This window comes from Oncorhynchus clarkii, chromosome 17 (genome assembly GCF_045791955.1).
Source record: "Oncorhynchus clarkii lewisi isolate Uvic-CL-2024 chromosome 17, UVic_Ocla_1.0, whole genome shotgun sequence".
Classification (NCBI taxonomy): domain Eukaryota; kingdom Metazoa; phylum Chordata; class Actinopteri; order Salmoniformes; family Salmonidae; genus Oncorhynchus; species Oncorhynchus clarkii.
Window position 1 is genome coordinate 17,775,768 of NC_092163.1, and position 24,778 is coordinate 17,800,545.

Here is a 24,778-nt window from a genome sequence, read left to right on the forward strand (position 1 = left end):
ATTTACAAGCAGGCTTAATTCTGTATTACTATGAACAAACTCCCAACTACATACAGTAAAAGCACAGGCACATTTGAACACACAGAAACACACAGATTATACACACTTAAATACACACACACACACACACACACACACACACACACACACACACACACACACACACGGACCCACACCAACAAATACGTTGATAAAGTCTGCACATACATTCATACAACTGCAATCAATGTACTGTGACATACACACACACACACACACATCTGTGCAGCCTCATTGTCTTCCCACACCACTGCAGCACCTCCCCTGCTCTGCAGTCCTGGGTGGGGGTAGGGGGCCCACAGGAATGGATGAAAATTCTCAGAAGCCCGTTGCCATGGCACCAAAACAAGGATTTGCCTGCATCACCCAGAGCCTGCTCCATCACTGCGATATGGGATGGGGTGGGAGGTGTCTCTCTCTCTCTCTCTCTCTCTCTCTCTATCACAATCACACTCACTCCCTCTCACACACACAAACACTCCCCCTCTCTCTCTCCTTCTCTCCCAACCTCCCTTCTTCCATCATTCTAAGTGATGATGAATACTGAATCGTATGATAAGGGAGATTCCCATTTTATAGCCAAACATAACGACACTCAATATGAATCTATCTCCACCTGTTCACTAAATAGACACGGGCAATCTATCTGTCAACACACATCAGCTGAAAGCATCATCATATCTATAGAATCCCTGGCTTCCCTTACAGTGTGTGTCACTGTGTACATATTCCAGGATGATCAAAGAGCAGCCTGGTCCCTCATCCACTCTCCTGGCTGACCCCGCTGGAATGCCAGAGGTTAATCCATCGAGCGCACGATTCTGATGGATCCCCAAATACAGGCGGATTAACCCTCATCCTGCATCATCCTCTCTCCTTTTTGCGCTGCAGACACACACACACACACACACACACACACACAAACACACACTCTGCCACCAACAGATGTGCACTCTCATCACTCCACGGGCACAACAGTTACATTAGCATCTCCAGCAGCATACTGAGGGGGAATCACAGAAATAGAGAGAGGGAGGGGCAGAGAGAGAGAGGGGAGGTAGAGGTTGAGGAGCAGGGGTAATCACCGTCAGTCAGAGAGAGAGAGAGAGAGAGAGAGAGAAAGAGAGTGGACAGTGAGCGTGAGAGATGCTTTACAGAGGAGCTGTGGAGCGAGAAAGAATGTAACAGGCAGATAGAAGGAGGAGCGCAGAAGAGAGACGGAGGAAAGCTGCTCTTTTTCTTTCCCCTTCTACACGCTACTATACCTGCTTTCTCACTCTCCTCCCACCTTGCCTCAGACTTTCAATTGTGGGCTGTTCCCTGCCTCCCCTCCTCCCTCTCTGCCTCCTCCTATCGTACACGCTAGCGCTTTCTTTGGGCTGGGAGTGTGGCGCACCTCTCTCTCTCTAATCTCGGGTGGTTTTGTCTCTTGTTGCTCTGCTGCTGCTCTCACAGGGGACTCGTCGCCGGGAAACGGGAATACAAACATGGGAGTGACAGGCAGATTGACTGCGGACATGCTGGGAATGGTAGTGGGATTGAGTGGGAACGCCACTGGATTTCCCCAACAATTCCCTCTCCCTCCCACCGACATGCAGGATTAACCAGGAACACCAGTTGGATTCCCCCAATTCCCATTGGAGGTAGAGAGTATGATTTTTATCCGTGTGTGTGTGTGTGAGGAGAGTGGGAATATGGGGCACAAATGAACACGGTGTCTTGTGTGTCTGAGACAGTGCTACAGATGATTGACTCGCCCTTGTTGTTACAGCAGACACCTGCTGGAGCACCTCTGCCTGTATGACTACAACTGGGGAGAAGAGACGTAAAGAGAGATGAGAGAAGAGGCTTATGAGGCTATCCAAGCCTAGGCCAAAATGTGACATTTATTTGAGGATTTTGAAAAAGGTCAAAACTAGAGATTATAAAATAGTATTAGTATATGGCCCCCCCAACTAGAGTGGATTTGAGAATGGGTCCTGTTTGGCTCCTCCTGTTGCTGCTCACACCCCTCCTTTCAGCACAGGTTAGCATAGTTTCTGAATTGGGGACTACAGCCGAGTCAGAGGACCCAACGGCGTCTGTTGTGAGCACTACAGGGGAGCCGGGCACCCCCTACAGCCCCGATCCCTCAGGGTCGGTCACGATCCCCTCGGAAGCCCCAAAGGAGGACTGGACGCCGGCAGAGGTCTTTCTCTACAGCGGGGACTACTCCGTCTTGGGGATAGTGGAGTGCGACCGGGCGTACAGTCTCACGGGCCAGAACGGCCCACTGCCGCGAGGGTTCTATGGCCCCCTCCGACCGTCCATGGACGCCCTGGCCAACACGGCCAACTTCCTCAACATGATCTTCCAGGCCAGCGACCTGCGGGAGAGCAGTGTGCGGGAGGACATGGAGTGGTACCACGCCATGGTGCGCGCCCTTCTGGAGGCCGACCCCCTCATCCGGCAGGCCCTCCTCACCTTTGACGCCGACCCAGCCTCCACCACCCCCCAGCTTGTGCTCCGCGCCTCCCGGAACCCTGCCCCCCCCAGGTACCAGAACATCCTCCTCCAGGACCTCTCTAGCCAATGGGAAAGTCTGCACCTCCCGGCCCCCGCACCCGACGACACCTGGTTCAGCAGTTTCAAGTTTCCCGCCACCTCCAACCAGCCCACCTCGACACTATCTAAAAGAGTCCTCCTCAATGACCTCAGCACCCTGGACACGCCCAAATGGGGGCGGGGTGATAGCTACGTGACCAATCGCAGCGGGGTGCGCTGGGCCAATGGGCCATTCCTAGAGTGTGAGGACGGCCGCTTCCTGCCGGGCTGGCTGCTCACCCTATCCACTTCCTTCTACGGCCTGAAGCCCGACCTCAGCCCTGAGTTTAGGTCAGTCAGGGCCATGGCTGCGTCTAAAATGGCACTCTATTGCTTATAAAGGTTTTGACAAAGTGTCACCCTATTCCCTATATAGTGCACTACTTTTGACCAGGGTGAGTTGGGCGAGGGCCCTGGTCATAAGTAGCACACGACATAGGGAATAGGGTGCCATTTGGACAAACCCATGTCTCTCTCTGTGTCTCATACTGATGACATAATTGATGTAGATAGGTTAAGTACCATCATCAAGGCATATGATGGCCCCAACCCACTACTCCTGCCCCCAGTAGGCTATAATTCACGTTTAGTGCCTGGCTCTCAAAATATCTGGCCCCAGTAGTAGCAGTAGCAGGTGTAGTAGCAGCAGTAGCAGCAGCAGTAGCAGGTGTAGCAGCAGTAGCAGCAGTAGTAGCAATAGCAGCAGCAGTAGCAGTAGTAGTAGCAGCAGCAGCAGTAGTAGCAGTAGTAGCAGCAGTAGCAGTAGTAGTAGTAGTAGCAGCAGCAGCAGCAGCAGTAGTAGTAGTAGCAGCAGCAGTAGTAGTAGTAGTAGCAGCAGCAGCAGCAGCCGTAGTAGTAGTAGCAGCAGCAGCCGTAGTAGTAGTAGTAGCAGCAGCAGCAGCAGCCGTAGTAGTAGTAGCAGCAGCAGCAGTAGTAGTAGCAGCAGCAGTAGTAGTAGCAGCAGCAGCAGCAGTAGTAGAAGCAGCAGTAGCAGAAGCAGTAGTAGTAGCAGTAGCAGCAGCAGCAGTAGTAGAAGCAGCAGTAGCAGAAGCAGTAGTAGTAGCAGTAGCAGTAGTAGTAGTAGCAGCAGTAGTAGTAGTAGTAGTAGCAGCAGCAGCAGTAGTAGCAGCAGCAGTAGTAGTAGCAGCAGCAGTAGTAGTAGCAGCAGCAGCAGCAGTAGTAGTAGTAGCAGCAGCAGCAGCAGCCGTAGTAGTAGTAGTAGCAGCAGCAGCAGTAGTAGTAGTAGTAGCAGCAGCAGCAGCAGTCGTAGTAGTAGCAGCAGTAGTAGTAGCAGCAGCAGTAGTAGTAGCAGCAGCAGCAGTAGTAGAAGCAGCAGTAGCAGAAGCAGTAGTAGTAGCAGTAGCAGTAGTAGTAGTAGCAGCAGTAGTAGTAGTAGCAGCAGCAGCAGCAGCCGTAGTAGTAGCAGCAGCAGCAGTAGTAGTAGCAGCAGCAGTAGTAGTAGCAGCAGCAGCAGCAGTAGTAGAAGCAGCAGTAGCAGAAGCAGTAGTAGTAGCAGTAGCAGTAGTAGTAGTAGCAGCAGTAGTAGTAGTAGCAGCAGCACTAGTAGTAGTTGTAGCAGCAGCTTCAGCAGCCGTAGTAGTAGCAGCAGCAGCAGCAGCAGCAGCCGTAGTAGTAGCAGCAGCAGTAGTAGTAGCAGCAGCAGCAGCAGTAGTAGAAGCAGCAGTAGCAGAAGCAGTAGTAGTAGCAGTAGCAGCAGCAGCAGTAGCAGCAGCAGCAGTAGTAGTAGTAGTAGTGTAGTAGAAACCAGAGAGCCACACTGGAGATACTTTGATAAGCATTTGAAATAGCAGATATGATTGAATTACCCATTGCTGGAAACCATCTGACATTTCAAAGTAAGTCACTTTTAAAGGCCAAAGACGTTTATCGAGATAAAATGTCAAGCTTCAGGCGATATTGTTGAATATGGATGATTCAATTACAATAATAATATATTTGTTCCCATAAAAGGTCCTGTTGTTTATGTTGCTATTTGCTATTTGTTTGTGCCCAGTTAGTTTCCAGGATATTCTCTTTTACTGAAATGGATGTTTCTCTTTGTGTGTGTGTGTGTGTGTGCGCGCGCTCTTGTGCCAGGGGTGTAATCCGTGTGGATGTAAACGTACAGGGCCTTGATGTGAACCAGTGTGACACGGGGGATGCTTGGTTTGCCAACACACACCAGTGCAACCGCACCACCATGGAGGTAAAGATCTTCTCAAAACATTTAAGACCTGGAAAAATAGTAATTGAACTCCAAATTGTTGTTGAAGAGTTACAGAACCCCTTATCTCTGACCAAGGCCTAGATTCAATCAGATCAAGCGTTAACCGGTGATAGTGTTGGAGCTGTCAAATCGGTCAGCTGCTGCTCTTGATCATTGTCACGAATCCACACCCATCCCACTCGCATTACACTGGGTGTTGACCAGAGGCAATGCCTCCTCTTGACAATCCTTTGCTCCAACGCTTCACTTTGCTTGAAATTTGTATAAAGAAGAGCATTTTTCTACTGCTCTGCTAGCAGGGTTCTCGCGGCTCACCTTCTCACAATCCCCCGCACATTTCTCTGCATGCCCTCGCTGAACATGAATGGGAACACAACTTCTTCTGCTGTGAAACCCCCAACAAGAATGTGTAGGCTACATATACACACTGACGCTCAAATTGAAAATCATTAAACGAAATAATGAGGATTTCTATCACCCTAACCGAGGTGTAGATCTCACATTCCAGTTTTGGAACTTGTAAACAAGGCTGCATTGGAATGATCTTAATGCAACTCCATGCACTCAATGGCAACGTCTGCTTTAGATATAATGCCAGGAGCCACTTGTGGATTTGACCGCTCTAATGCACTTCCACTTCCGACCATGCCAAAACAACAGCTACGTGGATGTCTGCTAAAGCGGATCTGATTGAATAGAGCCCTACATCTCCTAGGACCAAACCTTGAGTGGGCTACTCTGTCACAAGAGACTGCAAAATCTCTAACTGACTAAACTCAACTCCACGATTTAGATTGGAGTTGAGGGTACTGGAACTCCGACGCCACATAAAATGTTTATTTTATTAAAAACGACTGATTAAATCACCCAAAGAATAGCCCGCAATTAATGTTCTGTGTAATTGCGGGCTATTCTTTGGGTGATTTAATCAGTAGTTTTTGACACGACTACAATACTCCAAGCCCTAAACTATACACTTTTGTAAGTCACCATATAGGCACCATTTAAGTAGTAGTAGTGGGTATTGTTACATCATATGATGCATATAAATACACTCATCAACCCTAACCGCTTTAAATACAGTGCCTTGCGAAAGTATTCGGCCCCCTTGAACTTTGCGACCTTTTGCCACATTTCAGGCTTCAAACATAAAGATATAAAACTGTATTTTTTGTGAAGAATCAACAACAAGTGGGACACAATTATGAAGTGGAACGACATTTATTGGATATTTCAAACTTTTTTAACAAATCCAAAACTGAAAAATTGGGCGTGCAAAATTATTCAGCCCCCTTAAGTTAATACTTTGTAGCGCCACCTTTTGCTGCGATTACAGCTGTAAGTCGCTTGGGGTATGTCTCTATCAGTTTTGCACATCGAGAGACTGAATTTTTTTCCCATTCCTCCTTGCAAAACAGCTCGAGCTCAGTGAGGTTGGATGGAGAGCATTTGTGAACAGCAGTTTTCAGTTCTTTCCACAGATTCTCGATTGGATTCAGGTCTGGACTTTGACTTGGCCATTCTAACACCTGGATATGTTTATTTTTGAACCATTCCATTGTAGATTTTGCTTTATGTTTTGGATCATTGTCTTGTTGGAAGACAAATCTCCGTCAAAGTCGCAGGTCTTTTGCAGACTCCATCAGGTTTTCTTCCAGAATGGTCCTGTATTTGGCTCCATCCATCTTCCCATCAATTTTAACCATCTTCCCTGTCCCTGCTGAAGAAAAGCAGGCCCAAACCATGATGCTGCCACCACCATGATTGACAGTGGGGATGGTGTGTTCAGCTGTGTTGCTTTTACGCCAAACATAACGTTTTGCATTGTTGCCAAAAAGTTCAATTTTGGTTTCATCTGACCTGAGCACCTTCTTCCACATGTTTGGTGTGTCTCCCAGGTGGCTTGTGGCAAACTTTAAACAACACTTTTTATGGATATCTTTAAGAAATGGCTTTCTTCTTGCCACTCTTCCATAAAGGCCAGATTTGTGCAATATACGACTGATTGTTGTCCTATGGACAGAGTCTCCCACCTCAGCTGTAGATCTCTGCAGTTCATCCAGAGTGATCATGGGCCTCTTGGCTGCATCTCTGATCGGTCTTCTCCTTGTATGAGCTGAAAGTTTAGAGGGACGGCCAGGTCTTGGTAGATTTGCAGTGGTCTGATACTCCTTCCATTTCAATATTATCGCTTGCACAGTGCTCCTTGGGATGTTTAAAGCTTGGGAAATCTTTTTGTATCCAAATCCGGCTTTAAACTTCTTCACAACAGTATCTCGGACCTGCCTGGTGTGTTCCTTGTTCTTCATGGTGCTCTCTGCGCTTTTAACGGACCTCTGAGACTATTACAGTGCAGGTGCATTTATACGGAGACTTGATTACACACAGGTGGATTGTATTTATCATCATTAGTCATTTAGGTCAACATTGGATCATTCAGAGATCCTCACTGAACTTCTGGAGAGAGTTTGCTGCACTGAAAGTAAAGGGGCTGAATAATTTTGCACGCCCAATTTTTCAGTTTTTGATTTGTTAAAAAAGTTTGAAATATCCAATAAATGTCGTTCCACTTCATGATTGTGTCCCACTTGTTGTTGATTCTTCACAAAAAAATACAGTTTTATATCTTTATGTTTGAAGCCTGAAATGTGGCAAAAGGTCGCAAAGTTCAAGGGGGCCGAATACTTTCGCAAGGCACTGTAGGTTTACTCTCTCTCCATCTCCTCCTTTACCTTCACCCCCAATTTATTCCCCTTCTCTTGTTTGATCATCATCTGTCCTTTCTGACACAATCCTCTCCCTCTCATCCCACCCTTCTGTGAAAAGAGAGCTGTGCTGGGTGGCGGAGGGATGAGCTGCAGGATTAAGATGATAATCCAGCCATGAATGACATCCTTCCCCCAATCCCCATGCCCCCATCACTCATCTGACAGACAGAAACAACACAAGAGCACAACTATATCCCAATCTCATCAGCATCATCCCCTCTCTAGTCTCATCCTGTCCCCTCATGGAACATCCAGAGACAGGTCAGAGGTGGAACAAGAGAGAGATTGATTTCCAGGTAGAATGGGATGTTTTATTCGAGATTATTTAATTTCCTACAAAAATAGTTAATTGATTAATGTCTAATTGTGGGCTAAGGCCTCTTTAAAAAGGGGAAGAGAAATCTATGCTGAAATCAATTTTTAAAAAATGTAATAATGTATTTAAACTATATGATATATCTACACTTAAATCAAGTGATTTGATACCTTTATCCGATTTTTTCAAAAGGCAACAGATGTGTCTTTCACTTTCACTTGTGTGTGTGTGTATGTGTGTGTTACATACAAATGACTCACCAACTCAATTTTAAATCCATGTAACAGTCAACTAAACAAAATAAAAAAACACCTCTCTCAATCAAAATGACATAATGCAATAAAAATAAATCACACAATGAACCACATTAGATAGACACTAAGTAAGTGAGTCTAGCCATAGAGCAAATACGCCTCTGGAGTGAGCTTGATATGTACATCATGAGGCTTTAAAGTGCTGGTCCATGCTAGGTTTACCAACCGGCTGACTTTTAATGATTTACCATGTACGCCATCTCCATCTGAGATAATTCAATTGCCTTCATGCTTGCGTTCAATTTAATCCACCGCACATACAAATATTTAACCCTTTAAGTAGGAACGATAATACCCCGCCCACCTGAGGATCTGTATTTTTCAGGCATCTATTTCCTGTGTTTGAGGGATGCAAAATCCACGTCAATTAAATTTCGCTATATTGATAGCTTTCATTTTGATCCTCCGACTCTTTCATACTCTTGCTTGTGCCTGTCGTTTTTTCCGTTAACGTTACGAACGTGGAAATGTTTGTTATGACCTGTCAAACACACCGCGGTAATGGCTGCAATGGGCTACATTGTCTTTCTGTTGAATCTATACGAAAGCTAAAGTCGTCTCGACGCTTCCATCACAAAAATGAGAAGAAAGATGACCTTATTTCGATGGTGTTCATTTTTGTGGAATTTTAAAAAGTAATAATTTAATAGACGTAGGGAACTGGTCTGTCTGCCCAATATAAAGGGTCAAAACTGGCGGAGGAATAAACATAGCATAAATAGGAAAGTACACCAGTTTCATTTGAGGACCAGGATGTTGACAACTGTGCCATAAAGATGGCAAAATAGTTGGGAATAGATTTTTGATGTGCCGATTCCATGGTACAGGGTGTATGAGTTGATATATAAAACAACGCAAGATTCAAGACTTTGTGCTTTTCAGCTAAAATTATTATATAGAATTCTTGCCACCAACAAAACGTTGAATATTTGGGGCATAAAATCATCGAAGCTCTGCAGATTTTGTTGTGAGGATACAGAATCAATAGACCATTTATTTTGGTATTGCCCTCAGGTAGCCTGTTTCTGGTCTCAGGTTCAGGAATGGCTGAAAATGCATAGCATTGATCTAAAATTTACCCTATCAATAGTACTGTTAGGAGATCTGGAGTGACCGTGTCAGTCAATTACTAATATACTAATACTCTTAGTAAAAGTATTTATCTTCATCTCACAATCTGTGGATTCTATTCGATTATATAGATTGAAATTGTACGTTAAACATCACAGCATAGTTGAAAGATATATGTTGTGTAGAAATCCGAAGAGGGTGGCCAGCAGAGATAGATGGGATGGGCTGAGGTACGCTGAGGGTTGTTAGGTGGAATTGGAGACAACTGGGAGTGTAGTTGTTGTGTGGGAGATAGAATGATGGTCAAAGATAAAAGTTAAAAAATAATGTTTTAACATAATGAAAAGTATGTTTGAAAGACACTGAGGGGCAGTGTTTTTACAACTACTGCCGGTTTGCCTGAGGCTGATGCCGTGCAGGTGTTTGTACACATGCATATACACACACTCTCATTCAAATAAATGCATACAAGAACACACACATACATGCAATAGTGCCAGACATGCACACAAACATATACAGTTGGCATTGCAGTTATGATCTTTGTTGTCTTTGATGTCCTTTGTCAATTTTTTGTTTGTTTTTGTATATTTGTATTTATTTTTTGCATTGTTGTTTGCTGTTTTCTTCTGTCTTTTTCTTTTTTCTCTTCAGTTCATTCTCTTGGTTGTTGATGCATTGGGGGATTCTTGGGGGCGGGGAATGGAATGAATTCTATTTTTATTCTTGGGTGGGTGGGGGACTGTGGGAAGGGTTTAGAATGGTTGAGGGACAGCTATTGGGGAACTTTGGGGGGATCTTGGAGGGTTCGGGTTCACGTTTTTTGGCCTGGTGGGAGATATGTCAACGTGCCCTTGAGCAGGGCATTGACCCTGGATGCTTCTGTGTGTCACTCTGAATGGGAGTCTGTTGGATGACTGGTATGGTGTAGTTGTTGAGCGGCTTCACTGAAAATATATTTTATGTTTCGGATATTCAATAGAAACATTTTTTTTTAAATAAAATAAAATACAAATATGTATACAAAAACACTATTTTTGTAAATATATTTTAATACTGTTGAAATGTTTACAAATTAGATGCACTGAAGTGAAACCAACTTCAGAAAATGAAGACTTGAATTATAGTGATATGTCTGATCTCGCAAACAATGTAAATTATGTTTAGATACTGTAGGTGTAATCTAGAGACAAGCGTGTTGATTTTTAATGTGAGGGTATCCTGCTATTGACACACTTGTTGAATTATGCAAGAGAACGTGACAACAACAGTAAAAAATGAGGCGGTCTAGACAGTGCAGGTAGGGTTGACCGAGCAAGTGTCTGGTGGTTGCGGCCCTGTTCCTCCTCTTTGTGTTAATTTACTTATATATGCAAATACGTCTGGTGTATTTATGCAAATGAGGTACATATAATTTTAAAAATACCTGATACAATAAGTAAATGTATATGAGTGCATTCTAAGAAAAAATTGAATATCTGCATTCCCACCAAAATCCCTGAACTCCATTCATTATTTGTCCGTGCCAGTAAAATGTTTTTATTTATATGCTATAACTCAATATCTCATGGATTATAAAAATTCAAAAAGTTTGGAGTATCTTCATCCATTGTCCAACTGCTGCATTTATTAGAATAGTTTAAAAAACCTTTTAACAATTTTGATGACCGTTGCTATTTTAAGCATGCCATTAGGTCTGTCACTACCTGATGTGGGAGTGCATGCGTACTTGAGTGTGGGCGTGTGTGTGTTACGTGCATGCGTGTTTGTGTGTGTATGTGCATATGGGATTTCACTGGCATAAAAGGGATAATGCTCTTGGTAGCAAAGCATTACATATCCATTTAGGTTTTAACTTAGATTAACACGGAGGCGAGAGGCGAGCGTCCAAATGTCTGTTTCCTTGACTGAATGCTGCTGTGCTGGGAACCATCATGGTGGAGAAACTAACACCAGGCTGGCTGAGAGAACATGTGGAACACACTCCATCTCCACTAACTCAAGAATGGCCAAGCATGTCAGTCCAATCAGGCATAGGCAATACAGTCACCTAACTAATAATTCATACCAACAAAGCCCTTTTTTACCATAACAAGAGAACATTGTGTTTTTGGCCATTTTTACACAGAAATGCTGGTATTACAGCAGCAGCAGAGATGATGCCTTGGTTGCATTGGTTTTTCTGACATCCACAGCTGTTTACAGCTGGAAACTTTGCAATGGATGCAGATATGCCAACGAAAAAGTATTGCTTGCATTTAATTAAATAGTTTTTTTTATTCCCTAGACCCTATTCATCCTTGGTAATCATGTGCGTAGACTCTGTCTAGCCAATCAGGTTTCAGCCAATTAGAGACATTGATTGATCAAAACTCAAACTACTAGCCTCAGGGGATATTTACACCCCTGTCCTTGTACTGTGATGTGAATTCTAACCCCCACTGATTTTACTACCCTCCAGTGTGTGCCAATCACAGGCCAGGGGTTCAGATTGGGCCAGTACTGCTGTCGCTGCAGAGAGGGATACTACAGCCCCCCAATGGACGGTAAAGAAGATACACATGTTTCATCCCAAATGGCACCCTATTCCCTTTATAGTTCACTACTTTTGACCAGGGCCCACAGGCTAGTGCACCATGTAGGGAATAGGGTGCCATTTGGGAATCATACACAATCAAGAACATTTCTATTCAATATTTGTCTAAGAACTTTACTTCATATAAGACCCTGGTCAAGGTGATGTAATCTTTTGACTTGTATGCCAAAAACAGCTCTAAGACAATACTTAAAGATTTATTGTCGTCACTGTCCAGCTGTCTTTGTTTCTATCCCCATGCATGTCTAATACAGAAGGTGGTGCTCTGAACGGCAGCGGTGGGGAGGGGGGTGGCGTGTGTTACCCGGCCCTGCCCATCTGTGTCCCCTGTTGGCCGGGCTGCAAGCATTGCGAGAACGGCACCCCCTGTTGGGTAGAGGAGGACTGGTTCCTCAGAGCCGGGGTGCTAGCCGTCCAGGGCTTCTTCATGCTGCTGGTGTTCATCAGCATGCTGGTGGCCTACCAGTTCAGACGCAGCAGGGTGAGTGAATTCTAGTGAGTGAGAGGGTCATATTCATTAGGGTACACTGTAGCAAAATGTATAGCAATGGAAAATGAGTGCTTCTTGTTGGACAAGTTAAGGTAGTCCCTCCCTGTTGCAATATGTTTTCTTCCATGTGATGCCTAATGAATACACCTCTGGAGTAGCTCCTCTAACAGTTAAGGTTAATGGTAGAGTCATATGATTCTAGATCTGTGGTTAAGGGCAACTTCTACAACAAGCCATCATTGATGGTTACCTGTGCGGTTTCATTATGAAGTTCTCACTAATCTTCAAGTTTCAAAGTTTATTCGCAGTGCTACTTTAGTCTATACTTACAAGGAAATTGATATCAAGCTCTGTTAAAAGTAACAATTAAGTTCTTCCCTCATTCTTTTGAAACACTGTCAGTGCTAGAATATTGATTCCTTGTATATAGCATATGCTGAAACTCTGCTCTGTGGCTCTATCACAGGTAATCTAGTCATCTTGACGTCTTCTGTCATTACTCATCATAGTCGTTGTCACTCTAGATAAGAAATATGGAAATATCTAACTCTGGGCTCTGTGCTTGAATTTAAAAAGCGTCTCAAAGTAGGAGTGCTGATCTAGGATCAGGTCCTCCCTGTCAATATAATATTATTCAATATGAACTATGAGACCAAACTGATCCTATATCAGCACTACTCTAAGACTCCTGAATATGAGCCCTGAGTGTCAACGTGAATTGAATATCTTAAGCCATGTTCTATGTGACAGTTTATGAATTAATACATTTATCCGATATCAGATGTATGCATACAGTATGGCCAACATACAGGTAACTGACAAAATAAAGAAAACTCCAACATAAGTTGTCTTTAATAGGGCGTTGGGCCACCACGAGCCGCCAGAACAGCTTCCATCCACCTTGGTATAGATTCTACAAGTGTCTGGAACTCTATTGGAGGGATGCGACACCATTCTTCCTTGAGAAATTCCATAATTTGGTGTTTTGTTGATGGAATACGCTGTCTCAGGCGCCACTCCATAATCTCCCATACGTGTTCAATTTGGTGGAGATCTGGTGACTGAGACACACACACGCTTTAAACCCCCTATACTCCTTTGAGACCCCTCTTTCAAAGTCACTGAGATCTCTTCTAGCCATGGCTGCCAAATGAATGGCCAACTGGGCATGTTTATACAAGCATGATGGAAATGGTCGTTTGAATTGCTTAATTAACTCAGAAACCACACCTGTGTGGAAGAACCTGCTTTCAAATACTTTGTACCTCTCCTTTGCTCAAGTGTTTCCTTTATTTTGGCAGTTACCTGTATATCTTCATGTGTCATCGCATTACAGCAGGGGCATTAGTATAATTGTACCTCCCCCTGGCCATTCTTCCTCTACAAGATAGTGCTCCATGGATCTAGTCTCTGCATACATCAACACATCTAGAGTTAAATGGTTAAACACGGCGCAGCGATGGTCCACAGAGACATCAGAAATCAAAGCACTGTAAGATAAGCACATTATACTGAACCAATCATGTTTCCTCAATTCCTCTCTCTCCCTCTCTCCCGCATCCATCCCTCCTCTCTTCCCTCCCTCCATCTCACCTCTCCCCCTTCTCTCTGTCTATCTCACCTATAGAGGATCCGGGCATCAGGTCTCCTGCTGTTAGAGACCATCCTGTTTGGCTCACTGCTCCTGTACTTCCCGGTAAGTGAGAGATTAGATGAGCGAGTGAGGGGAGGGAGGGGAAGGTTGCATCCCAAATGGCACCCGTATAGACCCTAGTCAAAAGTAGTGCACTATATAGGGAATAGGGTGTCATCTGGGACGCAACCGATATATTCGTTGCATTACTCAATGGCCGGCGATAGATTATCGATCACTTGTGTGATTAATTATCTCAATGAAGTAGTCGTTGCAAGACTCACTCATACATGTATCTAGCCTGAATCACTGATCAAAGTATCCCGTTCAAGCCAATGGTAAGTGATGGGGGCATGAGGTGCCCTTGTAAGTCATTGATCATATTACTTCGCTCGCTAGAACACAAGGTTGAGTTACATATGTGCGATATACACATATTAATGTGTTCCCTTCCTCCGTTCAAAACGGAGGAGCTTTGCTGTGTTCCCACTTCACTACGGTATCACAGATGCACTAAAGAAACACCTATGGGGGATTCGGACGCTAAAAGGCAGATACAAAGGTGAAATTCCTTTCAGTCTGCTGTCGCTGTGGCGCATTGGCCCAGACAAAAGGGCAACTGAGGGACAGACTCTCTCATCTCTGTAGGGCATCACCTGGGGCGGTCACACACCGCCCCCTTTAGCCCTCCAGCCATTTGATCTACTGTTGCCGCGGTCACCGACCTAGAGCACACATACAATTCCACTCATGTACACACACAGTCATGTACACTTCTGTATACGTTCTGTACTGTTGTATACAGTTGTGGTTACTAAGTGCATCGTGTGTCTCCCCTCTTGAGGTAGGTAGAAATGTTCAATTTGAACACATTATAATCAATTATGCTTCTGTATGATTTTTTATCCACAAAGCCTGTTGCCTATTGTAACTACAAAGACAAGGTAAACTAAGCTCATAGGGAGTGATTTCGCGTGATAGAACATCTGCTAATACCTCTCTCTATCTCTCCCCCTCAGGTTTTCATCCTGTACTTCAAGCCCAGCACCTTCCGATGCATCCTGCTTCGCTGGGTGCGACTTCTGGGCTTTGCCATAGTCTATGGAACGGTAACACTGAAGATATATAGGTCTGTACTACTGCACTCTCTCACTACTACATTTCACGTATCGTCAGTTCCACCTCATGTGTATCCCCTCGTTATAGTCAGGTCTAACAATATGTTGTGAGATCTTTTACTGAACTCAGATCAGTTTGTATGCTGTAATGTAATTCAAAATGTGTCAAAAAAGTGTCTGTATATGTATCTCTCTGTGGAATGAGTAACATCAAGTCAACTTCCCACACATACAGGGTTCTCAAGGTGTTCCTGTCGCGCACAGCCCAGAGAGTGCCCTACATGTCCAGCATACACCTGCTGAGGTTGCTGGGAGTCATGGTTGTGACCGTCAGCTGGTTCCTGTGTGCGTGGACCGCGGGCGTTCTACAGAACCGTGACCGTAACGTTCCGTTACTGATCATATCGACCACGTCGGATGGTCAGGGCTTCAGCCTCTGTGACCTGGACCGCTGGGACTACATGATGGCCGTGGGTGAGTGGATAACACTAATTGAAAAAGAGGGCTGTTTGTGTTTTCCAGGTGATACAGAGAAAAAAAATCTATATTGAAAAGAGAAACTCCAGCACACGTGCATTCTTGTGTAGACCTCTTGACCAAAACCAAAAATCCAGTGAATGCTACTGTTATCGATTTGGCTTTTTCTGACTAGTTTCAAATAAAAGAACACTGAGCTACAAATCACATTCCTGATTGAGGTCAGGGGTAAAAATCAATTTACAAACGTGATTTTGAGCTCAAAAACCCAGACAAAAACAACATTACTTCCTGACGCTATTTGTGTATGAGAAGAAAATAAACGTTATGTCTGTCTCTTTTTTGTCTCAGCCGAGCTGATGTTTCTGTGCTGGGGCAGTTTACTGTGCAGTGCTGTGAAGCCAGTGCCCTCAGCCTTCCACGAGCCTCGCTACATAGGTATCGCCATACACAACGAGCTGCTGCTATCCTCCATGTTCCACCTGCTACGGTAACCAGCGTACATGATACTCGGCTCAAAACAGAGGCAGTAAACCGGGATAACGAATATTATTTATAGTATATAAGCCTACACTAGATGACTGACAGGGGGCACTGTTTTGAAGCCACCGCACCTCCATCTCGGCACTCCCCAACCATTGTGATAAATATTATTATTCATGTCTACATGTTTTTTTATACAATACGTTTATTTTATTACAGACACAATGCATACTTTACATTATATTATGTGAGCTAGACGTTAAAAAAAACGTTTTAAAAAACATGTTCCTTAAAGTATCATTTTTTGAAAGTTACTGTGCCCACTCCAACAAAAAATACCTAAATTCATGTAATTTTGTCTTTGAAACATTTAATTCCTATGGAGGACTGCTTCTTCTGGGGAGTGCCAATATGGCCGACCGGTGGCTTCAAAGCCTCTCATTGGCCAATACATAGCATCAGCAATAAAATACATTTACATCATTGAATGAAACATGTTTATTCACCAGGAGAAATGCATATTGTATAGGGACATAGAACATGTCTTTCTGTTCTATATTTTCCTTAGGTTTGTCATGCCCTCTCTGCATCCTGACTGGATGCTGTTGCTGTTCTTCACCCATACGCATGTCACTATCACTGTGACACTGGCCCTGCTCTTCATACCCAAGGTACACTACCGCTCAAAAGTTTGGGGAAGTCTTAGAAATGTACTTGTTTTTGAAAGAAAATCACTTTTTCCCCCCATTAAAATAACAACAAATTGATCAGAAATACAGTGTAGACATTGTTAATGTTGTAAATGACTATTGTAGCTGGAAACGGCAGATTTTTTTATGGAATATCTACATAGGCCCATTATCAGCAACCATCACTCCTGTGTTCCAATGGCACGTTGTGTTAGCTATTCCAAGTTTGTAATTTTAAAAGGCTAATTGATCATTAGAAAACCCTTTTGCAATTATGTTAGCACAGCTGAAAACTGTTGTCCTGATTTAAAGAAGCAATAAAACTGGCATTTCAACTAGTTGAGTATCTGGAGCATCAGCATTTGTGGTTTCAATTACAGGCTCAAAATGGCCAGAAACAAAGAATGTTCTCCTGGAACTCGTTAGTATATTCTGGTTCTGAGAAATGAAGGCTATTCCATGCGAGAAATTGACAAGAAAAGGAAGATCTCGTACAACGCTGTGTACTACTCCCTTCACAGAACAGCGTAAAATGCTCTAACCAGAATAGAAAGTGGAGTGGGAGGCCCCAGTGCACAACTGAGCAAGAGGACAAGTACATGAGTTTTAGAAACAGACGCCTCATAAGTCCTCAACTGGCAGCTTCATTAAATAGTACCCGCAAAAACACCAGTCTCAACGTCAACAGTGAAGAAGCGACTCCAGGATGCTGGCCTTCTAGGCAGAGTTCCTCTGTTCAGTGTCTGTGTTCTTTTGCCCATCTTAATTTTTAATTTTTATTGGCAAGTCTGAGATATGTCTTTTTCTTTGCAACTCTGCCTAGATGGCCAGCATCCTGGAGTCGCCTCTTCACTGTTGACATTGAAACAGGTGTTTTGCGGGTACTATTTAATGAAGCTGCCAGTTGAGGACCTGTGAGGCGTCTGTTTCTCAAACTAGACACTCTAATGTACTTGTCCTCTTGCTCAGTTGTGCACCAGGGCCTCCCACTCCTCTTTCCATTCTGCTTAGAGCCAGTTTGCGCTGTAGTGTGAAGGGAGTAGTACACAGCGTTGTATGAGATCTTCAGTTTCTTGGCAATTTCTCGCATGGAATAGCCTTCATTTCTCAGAATTAGAATATACTAACGAGTTTCAGGTCTTTGTTTCTGGCCATTTTGAGCCTGTAATCGAACCCACAAATGCTGATGCTCCAGATCCTCAACTAGTCTAAAGGCCAGTTTTATTGCTTCTTTAATCAGAACAACAGTTTTCAGCTGTGCTAACATAATTGCAAAATGGTTTTTGAATGAGCCTTTTAAAATTATAAACTTGGATTAGCTAACACAACGTGCCATTAGAACACAGCAGTGATAGTTGCTGATAATGGCCCTCTGTATGCCTATGTAGATATTCCATAAAATAAATCTGCTGTTTCCAGCTACAATAGTCATTTACAACATTAACAATGTTTACACTGTATTTCTGATCAATTAGACGTTATTTTAATGGACAAAAAATTTGCTTTTCTTTCAAAAACAAGGATATTTCTAAGTGACCCCAAACTTTTGAGCGGTAGTGTACATGGCAATTTTCTTCCACAAGCAATATAAGTATAAATCTGAATCTGACACAAAAAAACGACTGTGTGTGTGTTCTGTAGTTCCTCCATGTTTCGAGGGCAGGGAGAGAGGAGATTGCAGAGGAGGTTTATGAGGATGAGGTGGAATTGCGGCGATCCGGCTCGTACCTCAACAGCAGTTTTACCTCAGCAGTTTGGAGTGACCACAGCTTGGACCCCGATGACATTCGGGTAAACTCCTTTTCTGCCCTGGACACTTACTAAGTGACCATTTCTATTCAGGCACTGTCTAGGCCAAGAGGGGGAGAAATTATGAATCACATTTAATCCTTAGTAAAATAAAACAATTATAAACATTGATTTACTGCTATAACCATTTGCAGGATCACTTTATACTAATTTAAAACCAATTCTAATTTTCATTATAGACATAGAAAGCCCTGTGTGTATTTCACAATTTGTGGCCTGGCATAGACCTGACCTGTGTTTTCTCCTCCTCCTGCCCCTTCTCTTCTCCCTAAACTTGCACTCCTTGTCCTTAACAATAACTCTTCCCCAACTAACTGTTCCCTATGGTTTTTCACTCTGCTCACTCATACCAATACCCTCCCTAATTCCCTTTATCCTTGCTTCTCTCTTCCTTTTCACCTGAAACCAGGATGAGCTGAAGAAATTGTATGGTCAATTGGAGGTCCACAAGACCAAGAAGATGACAGCAAACAACCCCCACCTGCAGAAGAAGCGCAGCTCTCGGCGCGGGCTGGGCCGGTCCATCATAAAGCGTATCACTGAGATCCCAGAGTCCATGAGCCGACAGTGCAGCCGTGATGGCAAAGAGGTCAACTTGGGCAGCAGGGATGTTACGCACGCCGAGTCCAGTAAGAGAGCGCCAGATACTTTTAGCGTAAATTACAAAGATCAACCAGTAAAGCAGGCTTCACTAGTGCTGCGTAAATCTCAAAGTGACTATGACTATGTAACCGATAAAGACCCCTCCTTGCACGACTCCATGTTAAGGGCGACTCTAGCTAAGAGATGCTCACAGCGCTCTGAGACAGACTCGTTGTATATGGCACCATTGGTCTGTAAGTCTGCCAGTGCCCAAAACCTTACAGTCGATAACAATCTCCTGCTTCCTGGACCTACCAAGCTACACAAGTCACTGAGTTTAGCGTCCAGTAAAACCCACAGTCTGGAAGACACCTCTCGGGTAGGCAGAGATACCCAAGGCGAGCAAGGGCAGTCCCAACAGGATGTCGCTATCAAGGACCAGACCTCAAGTGCCCTTGTGCAATCCCAGTCCTATGACAAGGCCGAAGTGTGTCCCTGGGAGCTTGCGGAGGAACGCCCTGCCAACAAGAACCAGCCACACGTTACCTTTGCTCCCTCTGAGGAAGAACCAGAGAGCCCAGAGGGTTTATCATCACCAATACTGAAACATATTTGCCCCTGGGACCATTTACCAGTTCCTACCCCAGCAGAAAGTCCTGCTGGGGATTCACAAGGCGGAGAGGCAGAATGTGAGTCCCCGAGACCCCAGGTTCCCATCTCCGCTAGTGTACCTGGGTCCCCAAAGAACATGCGGGTCTTCTCCTTCCGCACTTCCACCCAGAAATGGCTCTCTGTAAAATCTTTCGTAGGATCTGTGGATGCAAGCATCAAGGAAAAAGACAAAAAGGAGACAGCAGGAGATACGGTTAAGAAACTGGACTCAATATCACAAAAAAGCCAGGGGAGTGTAGCCACCATCGCCGTTATCGCAGCATTAAAATTAAAAACTCCAAGCATTTCAAGCGCAGAAGTGAAATCACAAAGTGTTTCAAACTTGGAGAAGAAATATAATGTTTCAAGCATAGACAAAAGGACACAGCAAAAAAGAAGTATGACAACAGTAGATGTGAAACCTGCCCTCGTGAAACAGGCTGCAATCAGACTGTCCTCAAGTGATTCCTCTGAAAGAAGTCCTAGGAGAATAGTGGTTGTACAGTCCACTGTCTATCCTTGGGAGTCAGAGGACATGCAAAAGGACAGTATATATGAAAATGTGTTCATCTCAAGCAAAAACACTGCACATAGCACAGCTAAGACTCCTTCCACTCACAGAAGGGGTTGCCAAATTAGGCCTGCTCTGAGTGTTGCCCAATCAGATATTTGCCCATGGGATGTTCCTGCTTCCTCCCAGCAAGCCCCACAGAGACAACAAAGCATCATAGCAGACATCTGCCCGTGGGAGGTGGAGGAACCAGAGGAGGATCCAAAGGCACCTGCACGTGTCAGTGTATGTCCTTGGGAATCAGAAGAAGTATTGAAAAGACAGGAGAGTATCCGGGGAGAAGTATGCCCTTCGGAAGCTAGTGTTTCCGCCATCCCAATTACCTCAGCCTCAAAATCCCAAGACGGTGTACGGGAGAATGTCTGTCCTTGGGAATCAACGGACACGCCAAGCATTGGGAAGCAAGATGTACAAACAAAAAGCACAGAACAACCTAAATCTGCCCCTGAAAAACAAAGTGTCCCCATAGCAAAAGCATGTCCATGGGAATTCCCTGACCCACCGAAAGACTTGACAGTACTTTGTCCTTGGGAAAAGGAGGAGAGTCCAATGCCACCCATAGCCATAAAGGTCACCAAAGGATCATTTTCCCAGGAGACCACTGTTGCAAAAAACAATATTTGTCCATGGGACATTGGAGACCAAGAAGAGACAGAAGGAAAAGACAGCCCTTGTACAAATGTTTGTCCTTGGGAAACCCAAGGCAGAACTCAAGCTGATCCAAAAAAGACTGACAGCGTTCAGGTAAATATTTGTCCTTGGGAGACTGAGAAACCAGAGCAGCAAGAAAGCACTCCGGCTATTGTCTCCATAGAAACAGGAAAGACTAAAAGACCAGACAGCGCTCTGGCAGATGTTTGTCCTTGGGAAACAGGGGCAACTGATGAGCCAGATAAGACAAAAAGACGAGATGGCATTCAAACAGACATTGGTCCATGGGAAACTGAGGATCCAAAAAAGACAGAGGAGAAAGATGGTGTCAAAGTTGATGTTTGTCCTTGGGAAACTGGAGAGACTGAAAAGACAAATGGACAAGACAGTACTAAAGCAGATATCTCCAAGGAAACACAAAAAGAGAAAAGACGAGATAGTGCTCGAGTTAATATTTGTCCTTGGGACACTGATGTCCCCGAAGAACCAGAAAAGATTAAAAAGCAAGACGGTGTTCGGGCAGATGTTTGTCCATGGGAAACTGGTCCATCTGAAGAGTCAGAAAAGACTAAAAGCCAGGACAGCACTAAGGCAGACATTTGTCCATGGGAAACTGGTCCAGCGAAAGAGTCAGAAAATACTAAAAGCCAGGATAGCACCAAGGCAGACATTTGTCCATGGGAAACTGGTCCAGCTGAAGAGTCAGAAAAGACAAAAAGCCAGGACAGCACCAAGGCAGACATTCTTCCATGGGAAACTGGTCCAGCTGAAGAGTCGGAAAAGACTAAAAGCCAGGACAGCACCAAGGCAGACATTTGTCCATGGGAAACTGGTCCAGCTGAAGAGTCAGAAAAGACTAAAAGCCAGGACAGCACTAAGGCAGACATTTGTCCATGGGAAACTGGTCCAGCTAAAGAGTCAGAAAATACTAAAAGCCAGGATAGCACCAAGGCAGACATTTGTCCATGGGAAACTGGTCCAGCTGAAGAGTCAGAAAAGACAAAAAGCCAGGACAGCACCAAGGCAGACATTCTTCCATGGGAAACTGGTCCAGCTGAAGAGTCGGAAAAGACTAAAAGCCAGGACAGCACCAAGGCAGACATTTGTCCATGGGAAACTGGTCCAGCTGAAGAGTCAGAAAAGACTAAAAGCCAGGACAGCACCAAGGCAGACATTTGTCCATGGGAAACTGGTCCAGCTGAAGAGTCAGAAAAGACTAAAAGCCAGGACAGCACCGAGGCAGACATTTGTCCATGGGAAACTGGTCCAGCTGAAGAGTCAGAAAAGACAAAAAGCCAGGACAGCACAGAGGCAGACATTTGTCCATGGGAAACTGGTCCAGCTGAAGAGTCAGAAAAGACTAAAAGCCAGGACAGCACCAAGGCAGACATTTGTCCATGGGAAACTGGTCCAGCTGAAGAGTCAGAAAAGACTAAAAGCCAGGACAGCACCAAGGCAGAAATTTGTCCTTGGGAAACCTGTCCAGCTGAAAAGTCAGAAAATACTAAAAGCCAGGACAGCACCAAGGCAGACATTTGTCCATGGGAAACTGGTCCAGCTGAAGAGTCAGAAAATACTAAAAACCAGCACAGCACCAAGGCAGACATTTGTCCATGGGAAACTGGTCCAGCTGAAGAGTCAGAAAAGACTAAAAGCCAGGACAGTACCAAGGCAGACATTTGTCCATGGGAGACCGGGGATCCTATTGAACCAGAGAAGATAAAAAAGCAAGAAAGTGTTCGAGAAGACGTTTGCTCATGGGAAACTAATGAACCAGAAAAGTCTGCAGAGAAAGAGGAAACTATGATTGCCAGTGGCATACAGGACATCACAGAGACCCAGGGTGCACTCTCTATGGAAGAGGGTGACGCTGCAGAACCTGTAGCCGGCAGCACACAGACGGCAGAGGCAGCCAAAGCTAACATGCCCCTGGCTCGGCGTGATGCTATGTGCCCTTGGGAGATGGAAGGGACCAAATCACCATCATCCCCGTCATCCATCACAGAACACGACAATAACTCTGACGTTTTTACATGGGAGCCTGAAAACATTCTTGAAGAGGAAGAGGAAGAGGAGGAAGAGGAGGAAGACGATGCCGAGAGTGCTGCTGAAGCCTTCGTCTTCCCATCCGACTTGTAAACGCCAAGACTGTCAATTACTGGCTAGAACAAGAATGGTCTCAGTGGGTTGTTGCACCCGATTCACTGACTGGGTCACTGTGCAAAGCTGTCCCATAGCGGGGGGGGGGGGGGGGTAATGAATCGGACATGACCTTTACAAACCTGAATGTAGCAAAGGCCCCTGGACTGTCCATCTATAACACTCCCCAGAAAAACACTGCTCCACAAGCAATACGCCCCTGGGCCAGGATCTGCAAATGCTCTGCCCACCAGAGGTACATTTACCCTCCCAGGTTCTCAATCAGAGAAAGCTTCTGGATGCAGTCCCTCTTCTTCTTACCACTTTGACCCCTTTTAGAAATGTATATTGTTTTCGGTCTTTCTGTGTTTAAGTGACAATGGGCTCTTCTGTATCACACAGTTAAAACCCCATCGCCATGGCTGTGAAAGGTTGACAATGTGTTTAAATAACAGCCTGAGCTTGACGAAGCTGGCGATAACTCCTTATAGACACACAGGGAAATAATCTACACCAGACCAGTGCTCCTTCAGGTTAACCTGTAAGCACATCCAGCATTTTTGTAAATCACTGATTACAATGGTGGTGATGCATGTCCTTTTGTTGCCTGCTATAAACACATTCCAAACAATTTAAGGACAGCTTTCCAGCTGTAATATAAATCTGTCCTTTACCAAAGGCAATTGTGTCAATTACAAAGTCGTGGCTACAAGGATATCAAATGTAATGTCAGTAATGTGGATCAACAACATGATCATGTCCCCACAGACACAGCTAATATTAATAATACATCTAACTTTAACAGAGAACTTAAATCATACTAATTCAATACTGACTTGTGAAGAACTATCTGTTCTTTTGAATCATTTACAATACCAATTTTATTAAAGAAGAATAAATACATGAATTCATATTTAAACATTTTAAAAAGGTAGATCTACACTTTGAGGAGAATGAAAGACCAAACCTTTTTTCACATAATTTTTTTAAAGCATACAACTCAATTTGGAAACAGTTGCCCTAAAAAGAACGGCACCCCAGTATAGTCCTGCTAAAACTGTACATAAGGCCATTGTCATTGATTTATTCACCATTTCCATGCTTTATTTACCAAATGTATCCATCCATCTTGGCCATCATGTCCACATTCAGTGGAAATTAAAGTTTGTGCGGTGGTGATATCATGTTATTCGCAATGGACTGACTTTGTTTTGTGAGCGTTTTTTGAATGGGTGTGCTGTCTTTTTGTTAAGTAGAATGAAACACCATCATTACACAATGCATCCTTTTTGTATGCAAGTTGAAAGTGATTTCTGTTGAGATTTTAGTTATTTTTGTATGTATTGCCTATGAAAAGTACAGATTATTCGGATATAAAATGTACATTCACTGAAATCAAAAAAGGTATGAAAAAAGAGATGGGACATTTTATTTTTGTATTCTTTAAATTAACATGTAATATATTCACCATTGAAATAAACCATACAATCTGTACAGATCTGGACAATATGGATTATTATTGTTTTAGATGTAACGAACAACAGTGCATTTTTATATAAAAAGGCAGAACT

At 44.1% G+C, this 24,778-nt stretch overlaps 1 protein-coding gene across 1 annotated transcript; it reads left to right on the forward strand.

Annotated features, from left to right (window-relative positions):
* The first annotated feature begins 1,195 nt into the window (after window positions 1–1,195).
* LOC139369357 (metabotropic glycine receptor-like) lies at window positions 1,196–24,770 on the forward strand. Its single transcript, XM_071108646.1, has 12 exons — window positions 1,196–1,682; window positions 1,811–2,913; window positions 4,720–4,828; window positions 11,780–11,864; window positions 12,169–12,395; window positions 14,032–14,100; window positions 15,057–15,166; window positions 15,391–15,629; window positions 15,984–16,122; window positions 16,684–16,786; window positions 18,446–18,595; window positions 19,023–24,770. The coding sequence occupies exons 2-12, from the start codon at window positions 1,982–1,984 to the stop codon at window positions 23,205–23,207; spliced, it is 6,348 nt and encodes a 2,115-aa protein (XP_070964747.1). The 5' UTR covers window positions 1,196–1,682; window positions 1,811–1,981; the 3' UTR covers window positions 23,208–24,770.
* Window positions 24,771–24,778: the final 8 nt, after the last annotated feature.

Excerpts from the sequence above, each read along its gene's own strand:
- LOC139369357 (XM_071108646.1), top strand. The coding sequence starts at position 1,982 with ATGGCCCCCCCAACTAGAGTGGATTTGAGAATGGGTCCTGTTTGGCTC. Across the intron at positions 4,829-11,779 it reads GCAACCGCACCACCATGGAG|TGTGTGCCAATCACAGGCCA; the intron begins GTAAAGATCTTC and ends ACTACCCTCCAG. Across the intron at positions 18,596-19,022 it reads TGGACCCCGATGACATTCGG|GATGAGCTGAAGAAATTGTA; the intron begins GTAAACTCCTTT and ends ACCTGAAACCAG.